A 21218-nucleotide genomic window follows, 5' to 3' on the forward strand; every position below is an offset into this window, starting at 1 on the left:
AATAATAGCATTAGTAGAAATAGTGGTAGTATACATTTATTTTTGCAATATTTTCTTTTCTTTTCATTATTATTATTATTATTTTAACATTTCGCAGCGTTGATGCATTGAATGTGCACCAGAGAAGGCGTGGTCAGTAAGTGACATGGCCGCCTCCTTATACGAAACCTCGTCGTCTTATTCTCCTGTTTCTTGTAGATTAAATTAGACTTTTACCACGCAAATTTGATTTCATATTTACTGGGACAGCGCCCTGTGGAGCTCAGCATGGGCACCGTCCACGCCAGGGTAAGGAAAAGTCCCGTGAACGTGTTAGCTAGGACTTTGACCTCTCCGTGTGTTTATTTAGGTATCTGACACAGCGCGGCTACTGTTCTACAAGAAAAGGCCCATACTTTACATTCAACAAGGTCCAACATGGCTCAGGCATTCAGCTCTTCGACAACACCGAATTCATCCTCTGCTAGTTAGATTTTAACTTCACAATTAAACGTAAAGACTCTGCTTGCTGTGTATTTAGATACAAATCATTGACAGTAAGGAAAGATGCTAGTGGCTCTTCATCCGCTCACTGTAGTCTTGCTGCAGTCAGCACACTAACCGACCACCGGCATTATGGTGTGGTGTAGATCTGAAACAATTAATCGTTTAGTCAATGACAGAAAACAAGTCAGCAACTATTTTAGAATAACTTAGTATTATTGAGTAGTCATATAAACTTCATCTAAGCAAAAATGTCAATCATTATCTGGGCCCAGCTTCTCCAATGGGATGATTTGCTGCTTTTTGTAAACTGAATATCTTTGGGTTTTGGTCTTATGGTCGAACAGTAAACAAGACCTCATCTTGGACTGTGGGAAACTGTGATAGACACTTTTTTTTTACTTAAAAAAAAGTAACATTTTATATACCAAGTGATTCATTAATTAATCTAGAAAATAATCAGTGATCGTAAAAAAAATATTTGTTAGTTGCAGCCCTAGTGGGTTAGTGGAGAATACTTAGACAGCAAACATGTATAATATGTGTGTGATTATAGAATTTAAACTCCTCTTTGAGTCATTATCTATTTGATTGGTAAACCATGGTAAAACTCTGATTGTGATTATATCTATTTCCCTTATATTTTGCGTTGCAGAGCCTGGACCCTCTGCCCATGCGAGGGCCAGAGCTAGGAGTTCAACCTGACGATATTGAGGCTCCTGGGATTGAGCACGAGCCAAAGCAAGAAGTTCTTGAAAACAAGGATGTAAGATTTGTTTTATTTCAGGCAGTAATTACACCAGTCTCTCTCACTAAGACATATTGCCAGACCACCTTTCTCCACACTAGGTTTGTGCTTTGCCAGCATAGTAGTAAGTGATTCCCTGCCTCATATCCACACCAAAAGCTGTAAATGAAAGAATTGAAACAATAAATCTAAAACACAACCCGAAATGTCAGGAAACTGCAGTATTAGTGGACATTTTATAGAAGGGAGAAACTGTATCATAATATTTGGCTAATGAGTGTTTTTTTTTTTTCTTCATAAAATTAATATACTGTATTTTTTGGGGTGTTCCAAATGTTAATGAAGTTATCTGTCTCTTCTGTTTTTTAAGGTTGTAGTTCAACGAGTGCACATAGATGGGCTCGGAAGAACCAAGGAGGACCTGTTGACTTATGAAATCGCGGAAGTTTTCCGGGCAAAGAACTTGATTGATGTAGGTGCATGTTGATAACCGCTGTACCAATCAATGCTTGTGAGTAGCCATTACTGGCATCAACACATGGTTCAATTTGTTGTGCAGGTGATGCGAAAGTCCCATGAAGCCCGACGGAAGCTGCTCCGTCTCGGTATTTTCAGAAAAGTTGAAGTTGTTATTGACACGTCACGAGGTACTTGTCAATCACTGTAAACTGATCAAGTAAACTGATGATTACACATATGGACTTTCTTAACAAATGTACAAATTCTAATGATGCATTTTCTGTGTTCTGTCTCACTGTTTTAAACCAAACATGAAATTATTGTTGACATTCTGCATGTTTTCTTTTTCTTTGTTTTCCTCCTCAGGTGAGGATGCTCTTCCTAACGGCCTCGATGTGACGTTTGAAGTCACCGAGCTGAGACGGATGACCGGCAGCTACAACACCATGGTTGGAAACAACGAAGGAAGCATGGTGAGCGCTTTCTGAAAGGCCACCTCCTCTTTTGGCTCTTTTGGATCCAATTATAGTGTCATACTGCTACACTAGTGTAAAAACACTGGTTTAGCAATATCTTCCTGTAAGGATAATTTCCAATGTTGACTTCAACTTTAGTTTGTAGCACTGAGATATTTCATTGTGATTAAGTTATTTGACTTTGACCCAAATCTATATGTCTGTTTGTGGGTTTTTTTATAATGCATTTCCTTTTTCAGACAGATTGAGTTAAATTTCTATCTAATCTACTTTTTTTTTATTAGTTTGGTTGCCTCTAAATACAAAACCTTACCTGCTTTAATTTCAGGTACTAGGCCTGAAGTTACCCAATGCATTAGGTCGAGCAGAGAAAATGACCTTTCAGTTCTCCTACGGAACCAAAGAGACATCCTACGGCCTGTCCTTCTTCAAACCCCAACCAGGAAACTTTGAACGCAAGTAAGATATGAACATAAAATAAATCTAATCACATTGGTACATGGTATGCATATGTGTCTCTAAGGCTTATTCTTCTGCTATAAGTTCAGTTTTGCAGGGTGGTTGAAGTTGGGCATTAGATAGATACGATGACTCCCCTGATACTTTAGCTTTAGATTTGGGTCCATCAGTGAGCAAGTAAATGTCTGAGCGATATATGCAGTAACTATAGATGGGTATATTTTGTAATTACAAAGGAATCCTAGAAGCAGGGTATTGACATCTCTTCTTCTCTTTTTTTTTCACTTCAAGCATCTCACTCAATGTGTACAAAGTAACAGGTCAGTTTCCATGGAGTTCACTGAGGGAGACGGATCGAGGCATCTCTGGAGAACTGAGCGTAAATACTTGTTTCTATTTATTTGCCTCTTCTGTTGTTTGCAAGACAAATGATCTTGCCTCCATGAACATGGATGAAGTTAATTAACACATTAAGGTTTTGTTCAACAAAATGAGCTGAAAAGAGTCATAATAGAAGGCATCAAAAAAGACCGGTACCATCAGAAAGTCAGAAAGAAAAGAGTTTTGTTCCTTAGAAACTAAAAGTTTGGACTTTGTTGAGATGTCACAGAGCCACTGTTTTCCACATGTTTTAAGGAGACAACAGTTGCTATGTTACAAACAATGTATGCTCATTTACTGCGTGAGATCTGTACAAACAAAAGTAATAAACGGGTGTCTTATTACCAATTTACCACCCACAGTTCCCTGTGTGGAAGACCAACCAGACCCTGAAGTGGGAGGGAGTGTGGAGAGAGCTGGGCTGTTTGGCTCGCACTGCCTCATTTGCCGTCCGGGAGGAGAGTGGCCATTCCCTAAAATCCTCACTTTCGGTATTTGTCTCTTATTTGACATTAAAGATTTTAGCATGGGCTTTAAAATAGCTGTTGAGTTTCATGTAGTCTGCTGTCAGAGAATTAATGGCAAGCTGGTATTCAGTGCTTTAGTCAGGGTTTTCTAAAATGTTTGCACAACACATTCCGATAACATTGCGTGGGGGATATTGAACAGTGGATATGAATTGTTGAAATGTTGAATAGTGCAAAATAACTGAATATTCAATAAGACACTTTATTAGTGAACACATTTTTAGCAGTAGTTTTGAGAATGGTGCCCTTTTGTTTTTCAGCATTCTATGGTCATCGACACCAGAAACTCGTCCATCCTTCCCAGGAAAGGTGGCCTCTTGAAGATCCATCAGGTTTTCTGTTTAACACTAATCCAGAGCTTTTTTCAAATGCTATTTGAAAACAATACGACTGATCTTGTGCACCAGGTTGACGTTTTGTGTTGTGTTTGTGTAGGAGCTTGCTGGTTACACTGGGGGAGACGCCAGTTTCCTGAAGGAGGACTTTGAGATCCAGCTCAACAAAACACTCTTCTGGGACTCGGTGAGATTCTACATTTTACATTTCAGGCATTTAGCAAATTGTCTCATCAAAAAACGCTTAATGCAGATAAACTATGCAAAGTAAAGAATGCTAGTAAAGAATTTGAGTAATATACTCAGGCTTTTGTGAGAACGGTCTGTTAGCAGAAAACTAAACTAAATGACCAACAGACTTCTTTCCAAAAAAACTTGGTGACCTCCTTCTTTAGCCAGGAATATATTTTTATGTTCTTATCTTCTTTGTTAGATTGTTGTGACTAAACCCTTTGACTTTCTCCTCCAGGTCCTTTCTGCCTCATTGTGGGGCGGTTTGCTCCTGCCCATTGGTGACAAGCCAACAAGCATAGCAGACCGGTACAGAACTACAATTCACCACCCTATTACCATTATCCACAAGACCAGGGTTTTTTTTAAGTCTTGACTTGAGACAGCTAGAGACTGTTTTTTTTCCCCCGCCTACATTTTGTTTTCATTTTGGCAAATTGGCACCATTAAAAGTATTTTTGAATTATCTATTGGCAGTTCCTGTTTGCAATGTACCCATGGCTGTCTAGACAACTATCACTACTTTAATACTGAAGAATACTTAAAAACGTGATCATTCTCAGGCAAGTTCTGAAGGAGTGTCTTTTTTTCAATGATTTCTAAGTAGATATATGTATGTTTATTTGCGATGGACATTGCAGATAGTATATATGTCCTTGAAAAGTGTAAATCACGTTGATTCTAAACATATGTGTATCATGGATGTGTGTTCAGATTTGACCAAGTTATGACTTAGGAGTGAAGTTTTTGACGCAAAATGCTGCAATTGTGCAAACTAAATTAAATTTTTTTTAAAACACAATTAACTGTAGGGTTCTTTCTGTATTACATATTTTATGTTTTATGTGTCTTTGTCAACCTTCTAGGTTCTATCTTGGTGGCCCCACCAGTATCAGGGGATTCAGTATGTACAGTTTGGGCCCACAGAGTGAAGGTGAGACATTAACTTGGCTGAGTTGCTTGGTAACCAGACTGAAGTTTGATGGTTAATTGAAAATGTTGTTTGCTGGAATTACTGATGTGGCAGGTGACTACCTGGGAGGAGAGGGCTACTGGGCTGGAGGCCTCCACCTTTACACCCCTCTACCCTTCAGACCAGGCAAGGGGGGCTTTGGTGACCTCTTCAGAACACACTTCTTCCTCAATGCCGGAAACCTTTGTAACCTTAACTATGGTGAGTAGTTGGAAACAGAACAAGCACCTCAAATGACTGTTAAAGGTTCATGTTTTAAAGGAATAGACCTTGACATTTATGACTGAATTCTATTAGAAAGGATTTTTTGCAGATGCTCTTGTTTTCGGTCTGGCTGAGTTTATACGTTTGTTTTTTACTCAGGTGAGGGGCCAAAAGCACATTTGAAGAAACTGGCCGAAAGCATCCGTTGGTCATATGGACTGGGCATTGTGCTGCGTTTGGGAAACATTGCCAGACTGGAGCTGAATTACTGCATTCCCATGGGAGTCCAGAGTGGAGACAGGTAGGGCTGATAAGGGTAGCTAGTTTTAGGTAAGATTTGGAATTGCACCTATTTGACTTACTTTAAAGACATTTAAGGCACACTAGCTAAACTTGATGTCCAATAGCTCTCCCTGCAAACAGAAGATAAATGATTTAGTTAGAAAAGACCAGCATAGACCAAAAAACCACAGGTTGTACAGGTGGGTGACTTCAACTCGTGCAGTGTAAATGTCACATGTGTGAAAGTTGTGTATGTACTGTATGTGCATGTTGCTTAGTAAATATTGAGAAAATAGTTTCTGTACAATCATGTAGATAAACACTTTCAAGAGACACATGCATAGTGTCCTTAACATGCACTGGAAATAAACTGATTTGCTATTTATTTCAACTAATTTTCTCTGTTCGTGCAGGATATGTGACGGGGTTCAGTTTGGAGCAGGAATCAGGTTCCTGTGAAACCACATTTTTTGGATCTGGAACTTCCTGTGTTTCAACATTAACATTTTTTTGGAAAAGGAAATTGCTTGTACAGAATTGTTGTTGCGACTAATTAGTTCAATTAAAGTGTTTGCACTGACTTTCTGTTTTGATGTATCTTTTTTTGTAATAATTTGAGATCAGAGGTCAAGTACAGTACTCATAGTCAGATTTTACTCAGGTCACATTACTGTGTATAACATACAATATGTCATATTATCAATTGAAGGTGAAGAGGTAAATTTGTCAACAGACAATGAACCTGACTCTGCCACCAGTGGAAATGGAATATATGGTATGCTTGGAGACAATGTTCTTTTTTTTCCTCAGGTTTTCACAACCACGTTTTAAATGTGCAAAGGTTCACTGTGTGTGTGTGTGTGTGTGTGTGTGTGTGTGTGTGTGTGTGTGTGTGTGTGGTATGTGTGTGTTGTAAAGACATCCTAAATAAAAGTAGTGCATCTAACAAGTAGGACCACCCTTTATCTTAATCCGTTCTGTCAATATAAGCCTCCTTTCATCTGTTTATGTCATTTGAACATACTAACAAAACTGGTGGTTTTACCTGGGTTTGGTTTTACTCATGGACTGTAAAGAGGTTGGTTTTACTCACGCAGCGTACGCAGTAAAACCATATACTATGAGTCACATGATGAGTCATAGACAGTAATGGTTTTACTGCGTACGCTGCGTACCAGTTCGACCAGTTCGGCGTACACATGTGGTCACGTGTGTTGTGAGTCTCCACGCGATTCGCCGCACCTACGCATGCGTTCTACTCATTGTTCCGTAGCATTTTAGCTTGCACACTAGAGATTGCGGGAAGACAGACTGTGGGGGGGTATTCATTCACGGGCTTCTCGAAATTTCATTTCCCCGTCCCCTTTCCGAAGAACATATATCCCGATAATACGGTGTTGTTGGAGCTACAGTCGTCTGAAACGGAGCAAAAAGCGACCAGAGAGGGGTTTTCTTGTGTGGTTTTATCGGCGGTCTTATCTGTGAGCGGACGCACGCTGATGGCGGTCACTATCGAGGATCTCTATCGGAGCTACGGGGTCCTTGCTGATGCTAAGGATAACCTCAGCCCGGTAAATAAAAGCCAACTTGTTCATTTAAAAACATTATTTAGCCGAGAACTTTGTTTCTTTGCCGCATTACCTTATTTTACGTCTGTAAACTTTGTCGTAAGATACATAACATTGTTGTGTGCGTGCTAGGCTAACTGTAGCTAGCTAAAGTAGTGACCATGCTAATGTTAATGGCCTCCCCATAGCGACCCTTACGATAGGCGGTACTAACTCGACATTCATTATTTTTAAGTCAACCGAACGGCTATTTACTTACTTAACGTAACTTCTCATTCATGACTGTGGTTCTCTGGATGTTGATAGAAACTTTTGACTGTTTTTTTTTTTAGGTCGAGCACATTAGGGAAAACTACTTCATCACCTCAAATCTGAGTTTCTACACACATAACGTTAACCTAGATCACATAGTTAACGTTCACGTGTTGGTAAACATGTAGGTTTTTACATTAACACACATCCTGGACTATTATCCCTGTCAATTGCGCATATTATATAAACTGATATTTTGCACACCCTGCACTAAACCATTTTATCAATTTCTAGTCTCCAATTATAGCCTGCATGGCACCACCAGGCTTATTTTCTCAGACTTTAGAAAGCTCACCCAGAACCACATTGGACATCATACAACTGTTTTCACAGGCTGAGGAATGCCAACTTACTTGTAAAATAAGGCATAGTGTAATCAAGTCATAAACCGACTAGTTTCAGAGCATTCCTATTTCACTGTATTAAACATGTTTACATACAGGGGTTTCAACATAACCAGGTGAACTGTAACACCCAGGTACACTACACTCAATGTCCCAAGCAACATCTGCTGTTAAAAGGTTCAGCTGTTTGCACCACCACTGTCACAGTGAGTGCTGCTATATATGTATGTGTGTGGGTGTGTGTGTATATATATATATATATATATTGTACAAGTTTATTGATGTACTCTTTTATTCTTCAGCACAAAGATGCCTACCAAGTAATCTTGAATGGCGTGAAGGGTGGCCCGAAGGAAAAGCGCCTGGCAGCACAGTTTATTCCCAAATTCTTCAGCAGCTTTCCAGAACTGGCCGATTCAGCCATTAATGCCCAGCTTGATCTTTGTGAAGATGAGGATGTGTCGGTAAGTATTAAAGGACACCGCTGTGCATGGGTACCTCATAGACTTGGGTTCAAAATTGCAGGCTTTATGTGTTCCCAAGTTGATGTGAGGTTTCTCGCTTGATTGTATAGATTTCACAATTGTAATTTTATTCCATCATAACAATCCCTCTTTGTCTTTATGTGTGCTTGTTTTTATCCAGATCCGACGGCAGGCCATCAAGGAGCTTCCGCGGTTTGCAACTGGCGAGAACATCCTCAGAGTTGCGGATATTCTCACCCAGCTCCTTCAGACAGGTATTGGATGCCTCAAGCTAAACATTTAACTTAAGAGAATTTTATGTTCCTTTTTGTGTATTTCTACTATAAACACAGCCATGTTGTTTGTTTTACTTGCATGGCTATGATCCATTGTGAATATCATAACCCATTTTTCAGTTAGTATAATTTCTTTGATATCCTGGAAATCAGATTTGCTTGTCAGTCCCAACAGCATATTTGTCTCTTGATTATTTTTTTTTGCTCATTTGAAACAGAAATCTTGAATGACTACTGATTAATCTGTATTTTTGTGCTTTCAGATGATACAGCAGAATTCAACCAAGTGAATGCATCACTTATTGCTATATTCAAGATAGATGCCAAAGGTAAGTGTTGCTTTCCCCCACTGTTTAGCCAAAATAATGCTCTTGTATGCTTGTCAATTATTCAGCCCAGTTCAGAGCTGTGCTTAAAGGGGACACTGTGAAAAATAACTTTCTTACTCGTCCTCCTTGGGCATACTTATATACCAGATAGAGATTTATTTTTGCTTGTTGAGATGGTTTGTCGTAACCTGTGTTGTTTTAAGGGCTGTCCCATTGGCCATGTGAAACAAAGGATGTCATTTACAGCTGCCTGTGTAAATTGCCCCTACTAACATCATCATTCATCTATCTCAGCCAGTACATCTGCCAGTTGAATCTATTCTAGATCTGAAGGAGTTTTTTTATTTTTGGAAATAACCCCTCAAAATATTTCGGACTGGGACCAGAATATTATTTAATCCTGTATGTCTTCACAAATGTTCTGATTGTACTGTTTTGTAAACATGAGATATCAAATCAACTTGCTGTGTATTCCACGATTGTTGCATCCCTAGTTCCGATTGGGGTTATTCTCTTGAGTTTGTACTTATTCGCTTGCATTGACACAATCCCGTTTACTGCTGTCTTTTATTGTCCAGGTACTCTCGGAGGCCTCTTCTCTCAGATCCTTCAGGGAGAAGACATAGTGCGGGAAAGGGCCATCAAGTTTCTTTCAACCAAACTGAAGACCCTGCCAGAGGACGTCATGACAAAGGAGGTGGAGGACTACGTCTTTGCAGAGACAAAGAAGGTAAGCATATAGTGCAGATTTGATTAGTGTTCTTTGATCATATATGAGTGGTATTTTGCTGTGTAAGTGTAACAAAGGTAATTGTATCACAACATCTGTTGTACTGGAATCAGGGTGTGTTAAAACTGCCGCTTTAGATGGTAATTTTGCTGACTATGTAGGTGCAGTATGAAACTTATTTTCTGTTCTTAAACTTGCATTTATTTATACAATTAGTGAAATTGTTTTGTATATCGATAGTATAATCGATCTAATTTAAAGGCCATGGGGTTTAGAGTGCGGATCGGGCCGCATTTTTCTGTCCAAGCCCGACAGGCATTAAGATATTTTCTCATACTAATGACACATGTACGTTTGTTTGTGTGGAAAGCCCACTTTTATTAAAGCTGCTGTAGGTAAGATTGTGAAGATCCAGGACTTTGCCAACAAATTTGAACATCGACAACTTCTCAGTCCCTCCCCCCTTTCTGCTGCAGCCCAAACCGTCTCCTAAGCCCCTCCCACACAAGGGAGTTTGACAGAACTGCCGGGCCGGCATGTCAGACAGACAACTTTTTCAATAACTAAACACTAACACAATGTTTACTCACCAACTGTAAAACGATGCTAACTAGCAGGCTAGCGTTAGCCATTTCAGCATCATATCAGACCGACCACTGTGCAAACGTTACTATTATCCTCACCAACATAGCTTTGTGGACTTTTGACTACTAATAACCAAGTGAAAGATAAATCATTCATGGTAATTATGTTACCTGTCGAGAAGAAATGTGGCTACATCTGCATCGTTCTTCAGATCTTTAAAATCCCGGAGCTCACGCCACCTCTGAAAAGCCACTCCAATATTCACCCGAGTTTAGGGAAACCTTTCTGCAGCTCGTGCGCGGGGAGGGGGGAGGGGAGAACGCTCTTATATGCGTGTGCGTGCATGAGCAGTGATTGACAGGCAGATAGACACCCCCTGTGGCCCTGATTGGAAAAATCAACCAGGAGCGGTGGAATTTTGCCAATCGCACTACAGGCTTTAAGTGGTGCCAGAGGAGCTGGATTTTTTTATTATTACATAATTCATGTAGTTCTACTGGAACATAGGGTCAGTTTCAGCAAATATGACAGAAAGTTAGTTTTATAAGACTTACCTACTGCATCTTTAAGCAACTGTAGGAAGGCATTCGGAAATGTGTGCATCAGCACACACTGGGCAACAAGAGCACGTTAACACAGGCGCACACCTACATAATAAGCTTTTTTTAAATTTAAAATGTTCAATGCCCGGCTTGGTTCGGGTATCCATCCTCTAATGGGGTTAGTAACCATTTAAAAAGTGGAGATGAGCTTTTGCCTTATGTGTCTTTGGCTGAAACTCAGCTGACTTAGGTGAACACTATGATAGATGGAGGTGGATGTTAACCTGTATAAAAACAGGCAAGAACACATCTTGTTCATGAAAGGTTTCTTTTCTCTTCCCTGCTTCCTCCTCAGGTGCTGGAGGATGTGACGGGAGAGGAGTTTGTGCTGTTGATGCGTGTAGTGTCTGGCCTGCGGGTGCTGCAGACAGTAAATGGGCGGCAGCAGCTTGTGGAGCTGGTGGTTGAGCAGGCTTTCCTGGAGCAGGCCCTCAACCCAGCCGATCCCGACACTGTTGATCGCCTGCTGCAGTGCACGCGCCAGGCCTTGCCCCTCTTCTCTGTGAGTACAGCCAATAAACTTTACCTCAACCATGTTCACTGATTAAAACACGACAAACAGTTAACACTAGAACCGCCAGAACCATAGCCTTTGGCCATTGTGATTCAAAAATGTAAATTGCTCCATGATTTTTTTATTTTTATTTTTTTATTTAGTTTATTACAGAGACAGTGCATATTAATAAACATTTCTGTCAATATGCCAGAGTTAGCCAGAAGGCTATTTTTCATCTGCAGTCTCTAGACAGATGGTAAAAAAGTCACCCTAAAAGAATATAAAATTACGCATTTACATAACAGTATAACATTTAAGACATTTGATAAAAGGTACTATAAAGGCCAAAATGTACAATAGGAGCACAACAGACCACAATCAGACAAACATTAGACAAAGACACAAACACATATACATACATAGGGTCAAAAAGCCAAGAGGGGGCAGCGTGAGTAGGTCAAGGAGTTAATGGTAATGTTGACAGTTCTGATTATCAATGAGCCATTTCTTTAGCTGGATCTTGAATGTACTGTAAGTGTTTAGATTTCTGATGGTTATGGGGGTGAGGTTCCACTCTGTAGCAGCTCGAACAGAGAAGGAAGTATGGCCAAATACACTTTTCCTGAATGGAATGATACAGTCTCCCCTCGCTGCACCTCTAGTTCTACTGTGATCGGCTGTTCTGATGTTGACAAACTGGTGTAAAGGAGGGGATGATAAACCGTTAATAAACCGTTATTGCACATTATTCATAATGATAGAAACCGTTATTGCACATTATTCATAATGATAGAAAAATGCTTAGAAAACCAAATAAACGGGTTTTTGGTGTTGTTTTTCACAAAAACACCCCTTTCAGTTGCCAGGAGCAGCGCCCATTAACGTTGGTACTCTCCTCCGCCCTCTCTTCTGCAGCTGAATTAACACATTTGCATATTGGCCATACAGCGCATTGAGGCAATGAATGGGACTAAGCACACTTTGTCTGACTATAAAAGTTGTGTCCCGACACGGGAGTCCCGTATGTGCACTATATCATTTCAGGAATGTCATTTATGTGACCCATTTAAACACTAACTGTTTCTAAATTGTATTATTTTTATAGGTTGGTGTGGATGTGCGCGATAATATGGCAAGTTGTGTGTTGACTGAAAATATAAATGCTGATGGAAGTTAGTTTTTTTTTTTTAAGCAAAATGTGAAAAACTAGGCTAATCATTTGCACCGTGATTATATTAAATTAATTTACTTGCCAAAATAAAAATGCTGAAATTGATTACAATGTTTCAGCATTTGTTTATGCCTTTTTATGTTTTACGCTTCTTACAACTCAAAACATTATCAGATACATCCCAAATAGATGTGATTTTTCATGTTTGTTTTTTTTGCAGTTGTTGCTACAGAAACCTCCAAGATTTTGTTTGTGCTGAACTGAACGACATATAGACATAAATGACAGTCACAGGACTGTTTTTGCATTTAGTGGCAGCGTGATTCTAAAAATGTATACGAAATAGCACATTTTACACAGCTAAGAGTTCACCAGTTTTTGTGTGGGTTCAAGCTGTTAGACAATCTGGCTGTGAATAGTGGGAGGTGGCTGTGTGTACTTGCTGCTGTAGAGATTAACTGAGCACTATAGAGATTTAGAGGGATGATGCGTTTATGGCCCATCAGCCAAACAAAAGGATACAGACGCTCTTGGGCGTCGGGGCTGGCGGTGCTAGTGTTAAGGGCTGTAACCAACCACTGTAATTTTTTTTCTCGATTGATGGCTTGGTCTCAAAACTGGTGTGAATGTCACTGTTTTATAAGCACAAAGTTGTCTTTGAATCGCTTGATGCAAAAATTCAGTTAACTATTATGAGCAAAGAAGCTCCAGCCAGAAAATGTTTGGCGTCTTTGCATTAAACAGGGGTCCCGCGGGGTCTTAAAGTCTAATATTCTGAACTTTAAATTTAAGGCCTTAAAACGTCTTAAAACAGCCAGATTTTCATCCGAGGTCTTAAACTTAATTTAGTCAGGTCTAAAAAAGGTTTTACCCTCGTTCATCAGAAAGAGAAAAGGTATTGAGTATTAGCCTACAAAGCGGAGCTCTAGAGTCTTTGTTAATACGGCACCGGTGCCTAAACGACCGGTATCTACCGGATTGAATTGCAGCGTGGATTTCGCTGCCTCTGCGCTGCTCTCTGATGCTCTGAAACAGACGTTAGAGGCAACAGAAGCATCGCTGCACGTGACGCTAGTTAACACTTGACTTGACAGCAGGTAATGTTAGGCTACCGTTGGCTAGCAGCTGGATTAAACACGGTTAAAATGCTGACAGCTAAAGGGTGTCTGTATTTCCCTGTAGAGGATTCCAACAGCGGGACGTTAAGCAGTGTGCGGCTGCCGTTGTCGGAAAAACAACACCAATGTGGTGCGTTCACTTGAAACTAGTAAGCCTCGTGGTGCGGGAAAAAAAACAAACGATACCCAACCCTAGTTACAAGCGGTACCCATTTTTGTGGTAATGCGTCGTGTAGGTCTTAAATTTCAATCTTTTATGGTCTTAAAAAGGTCTTCAATTTGACTTACTAAAACCTGCAAGAACCCTGATTAAAGGGGAATTAAAGGATTACATTTTCTGTCGATCGAATAATCAATTAATCGACAAATCGTTGCTACTCTACACACAGTACATTGTCTGTTTTTACATGCATTCATCATGTAGGCATACAGTCATGACAAATAACTTTTTTTACTTGTTTACTGTGTGAATTAATCATGGTTTTCTCCTCTCTTGCAGAAAAATGTCCATTCCACACGTTTTGTAACCTACTTCTGTGAACACGTCCTGCCCAACCTCAGTTCCCTGACAAGTCCTGTGGCTGAGCTGGACATTCAATTGGAGGTAAATTCTTGCTTTTATATTTATTCATCAGATCTAAAAGACTTGTGAATTCCCTTGTTTAAAATGTGAAGTCTGTACCTATATACCACCCATAAATTTGACTTTTACCGACTACAAATCCACAAATTTTATGTTGGATTTAAGTGCAAAAAGGGTGGGTTGCAACTATTAAATGAATTCACTTTTTTAACACTGGTTCAATTGTGGATGAATTCAGCAACTATGATGCTTAACTATAACGATAAAGCGTTTTGAATTTGCTACCTGTCTGATTTGCGCCTCTGACTGGCCTCCGTTCATCCTAAATCAGCACTTCCATTCCTGAGAGGCCTAATGAATATGGCCACTGGTGTGAGGTCGATACTCCTAATGTCTGACATTTGGTGAGCGGTTGTAGTAGTAAACAAAGTCAGCATGGCAGCCACCTGTCAGAGGTGTCAGCCAACTGCATGTTGTTAATGGGTCATTAGTCTGCACCACGCAACACTGTTTCTCATTAGCAATGCACTTTACACTGTGAGGGGATCTGCTAAGCTGTGTCTGTCTGTTTGTGTGTGTGTGTAGGTGCTGAAGCTGCTGGCTGAGATGAGTCCGTTCTGTGGAGACATGGAGAAGCTAGAGGCCAACCTCAACATGCTGTTTACCAAGCTGCTGGTGAGAACGGATTGTCCTGTTGTTGAACATGGAGGAATACAAGTGGAAAGGCAATTGGAATTAAAATAGCCCCATATCATAACATACCCTTCACCATATCTCACGATTGGCATGGGGTACTTTCCATAAGATCATCTCTCAATGCAAGTCAAACCAGCTATTAGGCTAACTGAAATAAAACCATGCCAATCTCTAGGTATGGTGAAGGGTATGTAACGATGTGGCACTATTTTAATTCCAAAGGCCAAGGGAACTTTATCAGGATGCATAGTTTCCTGGATCCATGAAATAACTGGCCTTTAAAAATAAAAATCTGCCTTCCTCTATGAGAATTTAACATAGCGGTGTGTATACTTATGCCCCCTGTATTTTAAGGACGAACATTTATTTATTTACGATACATTATTCATTCACAAAGAAAATTGGTGTCCTTAAAGGTTGGATTTTCCCTAATTTTTATTTTTTTATTAAGGCATTAAGATCAATTTCTAAAATGTTTTTTTATTCCTCTTTTTAGTCAACTTCAGCATGGGTGTATTCACTTGTGCAAGCCACTGTATACATTGGGGGCGCCCCCCATCCATTCTAAGATTCTACTGGTTTATTTTAGCATTACCTTGCTTCATTCATAATGTTGTGCATCCTTTCAGTCAGCTTTCAACTCTGGGCCCCTGGTCCACTAAGGATACTTTAATAGCAGTTGTCGGGACATTCAAGAACACTTCCTTTGTTCAGAATGTCCCATCTGGTCTGGGTATTTCAGCAATCTTCCTTTTTAAAAGCCTGCATTTTTTACAACTACTACGGTCAGTGTTGTTGAAATCAAAGTAAAGGAGCATTTATTGAAACATGTCCTCCATAGGCTAATGATTTTGTTTCTATAAAATACAAAGACCTCAGAATCATGTCTGAAACATAACCGATTACGTGACCATTAACCAATCATGCTTTGTATTAGGTCTTTTACTCCGAACTTCGTCATTCGAATATTAAAAAAAATAATGATATTCGAACGAATATTAGCCAGCCCTTAATATTCGAACCTGTTATGGGCATTATTTTTTGTAAATGCGTTTGCTTGTTTAAAATGTGAAGTCTGAATGTTTTTAGTTCAGATTCCGAGGCTTTTTCACGCATTTCAAAATGTAACTACACGTCGCGGCGACGCACGTCTCTCGGCCGTGGCTCGGTAGCGTTGCATTCCCCCCTAATTCTCAAAGAAAGCTGACTTGCCCATGGCCAGTCCAGATCAGCGGGGTCTTTCTCCCGTCGCGTTCCGCTGTATCGCCTACCTACACCGGCGCCGCACCCTGTCCCTTCTCCCCTTCCTACCTGCCTGCTCAGTGCTGCTGCACGAGGAGAGCACACGGGGCTGCTCCTCAGTCACACAACAGAAGAGAAAGGTGACTGTTTCGGCGGCCACAGGAGAGAAATACATTGCGTGCTTGCTGGACAATACTGGCGACTCTTTTTTTTATTTTACAGAAAGTCGCTGTCTTTTCTACAGAAAGTCGCCAGATTTGTCGCTAGTCGCTTTTGTGAAAAAAGTCTTTAAGTTGGCAACACTGCCCACACACACTGGCTTGACGCACACACCAGCACACGAGTATAAACCCTTGACATACGGTATAAACATCAGACCACTTACGTAGGCTACGGTGAAAGCTCCGAACTTCCTGTCGAAAGCACACTGTTTGTGTTTAATCCAGGGTCTGACTTCATTTTTTTTTTTTTAAACTGAAGGCATTTAATGGTCAAAATATTATTAATAAATATTCGATTATATTCGAATATTAATATACAAACGAACTTCGAATATGATTTTTGGGCAAAAGTCAAAGCCCTACTTTGTATGATGTAATGCTTTTAATAGAAAGTGTTTGTTTTTAATTTTGTTTAATGTAGCCTATAATGTTTATTCTGTGTACTGGAATCATAAAATTTTTTGCCATGACTCCTTTGTGGATTTGCCTGCCCAGGGACTGCTGATAAAATTTAGCTAGTAAGCGAATTCTGGGACGGTGAAGATAAGGTCGACTTTATTGATCCCACACTGTGGAAATTCCCTGAATGAATGTCCATTGTCACTTTTTAAATAAAATAAGTAGTAATCAACTTGGGGAACTTAAAACAGCAGCCCTAATAGTAATAATTTGTTGTAGAGGTAGTTTTAGTGCAGGCTCCACAATAATTGTTAAAATAAATACGAGTAGAATAATAAACTATCCCATATATCCCTTTGTTCCAGTAAACCTTAATGGTTCAAGATGTTTGACAATAGACTAAGGCACACAAATAGTTTCCGGTCATAATTTTTCATGTTTTTTCGGTTTCTGTAGGAGTTCATGCCTTTGCCACCAGAAGAGGTGGAGAACGGAGAGAACTCTGCAAGCGAGGAGCCGAAACTGCAGTTCAGCTACGTGGAGTGTCTCCTCTTTGGCTTCCACCAGCTGGGCAAGAAGCTGCCAGACTTTCTCCTTGAGAAAGTGGATGCTGAGCGACTCAAAGACTTCAAGATCAGGTGAGGGAGTATCGCACAAAGACAAAATAAATGAGCATGTCGGGTGTTTGATGGTTTAGCTCACAGTGGTCATTTTACCCCAAAACGGGCACTTTTCATACAGAATTGAATGTGCTTTGTGTTTCAACAGGTTACAGTATTTTGCCAGAGGCCTGCAGGTTTACATCAGACAGCTGCGAGTAGCACTGCAAGGCAAGACAGGAGATGCTCTGAAAACAGATGAGGTAACTTAAGTTTGATTGCTTTGCTTAAGTAGAAAGTTAATGCATACAGTCAACCAAAATGCAAACTAAGCAGTCTTCGTTGTTTTGAGTTCTGCTGGAAAATATCTGACTAGCTTGTCTTCTCTGTGTAATCAGAATAAGATCAAAGTGGTGGCCCTCAAGATCACAAACAACATCAACATCCTCATCAAGGTAAGGTGTTTTCAGGCTATCACTGTGGTGGTAAACTGAGGTGAAACATGTTTTTTGCACATCATGTATGTATCAAAAGAAGCAAACCCTTCACAACAATAATGTGATCCACTGCAATAACACAAAAGTAAAGACGATACTTTTCTGACAGTCTGGACAATAATTGAGAAGTATACAATGCTACAACTACTACACAATACTTTTACAAGGGAGGTATTTACAATAAGGACTGTTTAGTAGTACTGCATTATAATGTACCTGATTTCTGATCTTATTATATCAGGAGAATAAAATAAGCTCTGCATTTGATTTTGTTTTCTTTCTTTTTTTGTCTCTTAATCTTTATTTTCATTCCAGGATCTCTTTCACAACCCTCCATCATTCAAGAGCACAATCACTCTGTCCTGGAAACCAGTCCAGAAGTCAGAGGCTGTAGCGTAAGTCTGCTCCCACTGAACAATCAAAAGACACACACACACACACACACACACACACACACACACACACAGCAGCCGTGTGTTGTTGTTGCACCATTAGGTCATCATCTACTTGTCTTTGGTGTTTGTAGGCCCAAGCGCCCGTCAGGGGAGGAGATAGGCTCCGGTGGCAGCACAAAGAAACAGGTCTCTCCTCTGCCCCGGAGGGACGCACGGCAAATTTACAATCCCCCCAGCGGCAAGTACAGCGCCACCATTGGCAATTTTACCTATGGTGAGGAGCACTTTGTGGCACCTTTTATTTTTCCTATTATTTTTGTTGTATTGAATTATTTTTGCTGTTCTGTCGCATGTTCACCTTTTTTATTTTCAACTGCACATTTGGTCATGTGACACATTTTTGTATTTAGTAAATAGAGTTACTTTTACTATTTTGTTGTTGCATTTTCACCTTGTTGAAATGGGGCGGGGGGGAGTTATGACATGTTGCTGATGTCATGCATGATGTTGCGGTTATACGGCACACACACTGTAACCACTTGGCTACCAAGGCAATTTTTCAATAAGTCATTTAGCATTAAAAATGATTTTAAAAAATTACTAATTGACTAAAGATATTAGTCAACTCAGAGGGGGCAGCCCTATTGCATACAATACTTTTTAGTATATAAAGTTAGTTATAAATATGTCCATACTGACTTGTTTGTTTTTGTCTCCAGAGCAGCGTGGCGGCTTCAGGGGCGGCCGAGGACGAGGCTTCGGAGGCAGAGGCAACAGGAGCCGAGGCCGAATCTACTGAGACACACGCACACACAAAGAGTACATATTGCTCATTGAACTGCATTACATCAGGATCTTTTCCGCACCAAGACGGACTATTTGTCACCTACTCTTATTTTTTTTAACTGGTCTCCACGTCTTTCTCACTTTCCAACTTGCACATCCAGTTTTTTTTGTGTTGTTTTTGGAGGGGGTGGGGGTTCGATAACGGGCTAAGACTTTTACTCCCCATAATCCTCTTGGTCAAGGTGATAGTTATAGTAAATCTAAATGTTTTTTCCCCTTCATTTAAAAAAAAAAAATATTTTTCAGTGTCATTTTGTGAAAGAAGACTGCCAAGTTGTAGCTGATAAATATATTTTGTCAGGTTGTTGTAGAAAAGGTAAAGATCCTCTTGTTTGGAACATGAATGCATTTCTTTTTACATTTTGTTTTTTATTTAATCTTGTTTTTTGTTCGTTTTTATTAGAGCTCAAGTTGAATTGGCTGACTATGCTACTTTGTATGAATCAATAATGATGCTCCATTGGATTTTTATCATAAACTTGTATGGAAGTATGAACTTTTGTCCTTTTACTTGTTTTATGTAGAAATGTGCAGTAGTTGAGCTGCAAACTAGTGTTGTGTCAAGACAAAGATGCAACTGCACACAATTCTGCTGCTTGAAATGACCTTTTTCACAATTCAAAACGACTTGCATTTTCAAAACATTTTCTAGACTTGCGTTTTGCCTCTCTGTCCTCTGACAATGCATTCACTCTCACCCACTCATTCATTACATTGATCCTTTCCACCTTCCTGTCTTTCCTTTTCCCTCCTCCTATGTGTACTTACCTATATCTGTACCAATGCAGAGTGAGGAGGGTAATTTTAGCCCACGATCTGGCATCTACATTTAGAATACATATGCATACACAAATGTACCTCCTTGGCTGTACATGTCTGCATCAACACTGCCTCCCACTTCTCCCTCCGTGTGTGTGTGTGTGTGAGAATAATTGAACGGGCTATAAATAGTCACTGCCATGTTTAAAACACACTAACTGGTAGTGGAGGCTCTGCCTGCTTTGTGCACATTTTAACACAAGAATGTATATCCTACATTACTTGTGAGGGCCTTCAATCAACTTCATTAATGTTAATGGAACTTGTACCGACTATTATTCTGAAAAATAATACTGTAATCCTAATGACGTGCGAACATTAACTTTCCGCTTTGTAAAACCGTTTAGCCACAAACCTTTTTTAGGTGGTCTTCGGTTTTAAATATTTGTTGTCATTTCCAATAGATAAGTGCTTAACCTGGAGCCTGGTCCTACATTAAAGTTTCCTTATTTCAAGTTTTAAAAGGTAAATGATTTTTGAAATGTGGTATTCTTCTGTGTCTTAAACTGTAAATTGTCTGGGGCACATAGTAATTGGATGTAAAAGATGTCAAACGTGTTGTATCCCTTACTCACCCAATCTTAACTTTAGTCTTACCCCTGAATCCAAGTTTGAACTAAACTATTTCTAATACTTGGCTCTAAAACCAAATCTTATTCCTAATCTTTACACAGAAAAACAAGAACATGTCCACTGTAAGTGGTCAAAAAGTGATTCTTATAAAGAGACACACACACACTCTCTCTGCTCTGGGTGCTACAGGTCTGCATGTGAAGACACGTGCTGGTGTGTGTAGGTGGATGCTTTGGAGGAGGAGGGGCTCACAAACTCAATTTTCTGAATCGACTGTGGAACAGAGGCAACTGTAAATAGTTTTAACTCCGAAAAACAAAACCTACAAACCATTTATATAACAGTTGCACCTACCATCGTGGGGGTAATCGTGTCTTATTTAATGCATCAGCTTCAGTGTGATATAAACAAAAAAGCTGCTGAATAAGCCACACTGTATGCTATTTAGGATATACATCACATAAAGTCATTTGTTATGTCCTTTTTTTTTTTTTTACATGCAGAAGAAAGATGACCAGCGTTTGTTGGACGGGCTTTGTTCTCAGGACAGGATGTAAAAAGAAACAAATTACAGTTTAAGTGGGATGAACGTGTCTCTATAAAAATGGTATTTGCAACAACAAAAAACTGATTCATTAAATAAATACAATAGAAATAGAGGTGAAGTGTTTGCTGCTTTACAACACTGCTGAACAATACAGCAACGTTTTACTGTAGACAATATAAAAGAAGCTTATCCATCCATAACTGGTCTCTTGTCTTGGCAGAGTCTCCC

General features: G+C 39.8%; 2 protein-coding genes across 5 annotated transcripts; both read left to right on the forward strand.

The window, feature by feature from the left end:
- Positions 1 to 126: 126 nt before the first annotated feature.
- On the forward strand, positions 127 to 6139 carry samm50 (SAMM50 sorting and assembly machinery component). 2 transcript variants are annotated; one of them, XM_039809966.1, is made up of 15 exons: positions 127 to 288; positions 1139 to 1249; positions 1602 to 1703; positions 1791 to 1878; positions 2057 to 2163; positions 2495 to 2625; positions 2917 to 3004; positions 3369 to 3497; positions 3794 to 3865; positions 3969 to 4055; positions 4338 to 4408; positions 4966 to 5033; positions 5118 to 5273; positions 5436 to 5577; positions 5972 to 6139. In XM_039809966.1, the coding sequence occupies exons 1-15, from the start codon at positions 268 to 270 to the stop codon at positions 6015 to 6017; spliced, it is 1419 nt and encodes a 472-aa protein (XP_039665900.1). In that variant the 5' UTR covers positions 127 to 267; the 3' UTR covers positions 6018 to 6139. The 2 variants fall into 2 exon arrangements, with proteins under 2 accessions (XP_039665900.1, XP_039665901.1); XM_039809967.1 differs by having other exon boundaries at positions 5127 to 5273.
- A 673-nt stretch (positions 6140 to 6812) lies between these two features.
- On the forward strand, positions 6813 to 19547 carry api5 (apoptosis inhibitor 5). 3 transcript variants are annotated; one of them, XM_039809133.1, is made up of 15 exons: positions 6813 to 7129; positions 8085 to 8246; positions 8428 to 8521; positions 8806 to 8871; positions 9450 to 9601; positions 11084 to 11290; positions 12390 to 12416; positions 14073 to 14177; positions 14742 to 14831; positions 17171 to 17352; positions 17483 to 17576; positions 17712 to 17768; positions 18126 to 18205; positions 18337 to 18443; positions 18925 to 19547. In XM_039809133.1, the coding sequence occupies exons 1-15, from the start codon at positions 7058 to 7060 to the stop codon at positions 19002 to 19004; spliced, it is 1575 nt and encodes a 524-aa protein (XP_039665067.1). In that variant the 5' UTR covers positions 6813 to 7057; the 3' UTR covers positions 19005 to 19547. The 3 variants fall into 3 exon arrangements, with proteins under 3 accessions (XP_039665067.1, XP_039665065.1, XP_039665066.1); XM_039809131.1 differs by having other exon boundaries at positions 6814 to 7129; positions 18337 to 18479; XM_039809132.1 differs by lacking the exon at positions 12390 to 12416 and having other exon boundaries at positions 6816 to 7129; positions 18337 to 18479.
- The last annotated feature ends 1671 nt before the right edge of the window (positions 19548 to 21218 follow it).

This window comes from Perca fluviatilis, chromosome 8, assembly GCF_010015445.1.
Source record: "Perca fluviatilis chromosome 8, GENO_Pfluv_1.0, whole genome shotgun sequence".
Taxonomy (NCBI): domain Eukaryota; kingdom Metazoa; phylum Chordata; class Actinopteri; order Perciformes; family Percidae; genus Perca; species Perca fluviatilis.

Coding starts and splice junctions, on each gene's coding strand:
- samm50 (XM_039809966.1), top strand. CDS start 268: ATGGGCACCGTCCACGCCAGG. Junction 3,498..3,793: donor CCCTAAAATCCTCACTTTCG/GTATTTGTCTCT, acceptor TTTGTTTTTCAG/CATTCTATGGTCATCGACAC. Junction 5,274..5,435: donor CCTTTGTAACCTTAACTATG/GTGAGTAGTTGG, acceptor TTTTTTACTCAG/GTGAGGGGCCAAAAGCACAT.
- api5 (XM_039809131.1), top strand. CDS start 7,058: ATGGCGGTCACTATCGAGGATCTCTATCGGAGCTACGGGGTCCTTGCT. Junction 12,417..14,072: donor TGGATGTGCGCGATAATATG/GCAAGTTGTGTG, acceptor CCTCTCTTGCAG/AAAAATGTCCATTCCACACG. Junction 17,577..17,711: donor ATGCTCTGAAAACAGATGAG/GTAACTTAAGTT, acceptor CTGTGTAATCAG/AATAAGATCAAAGTGGTGGC.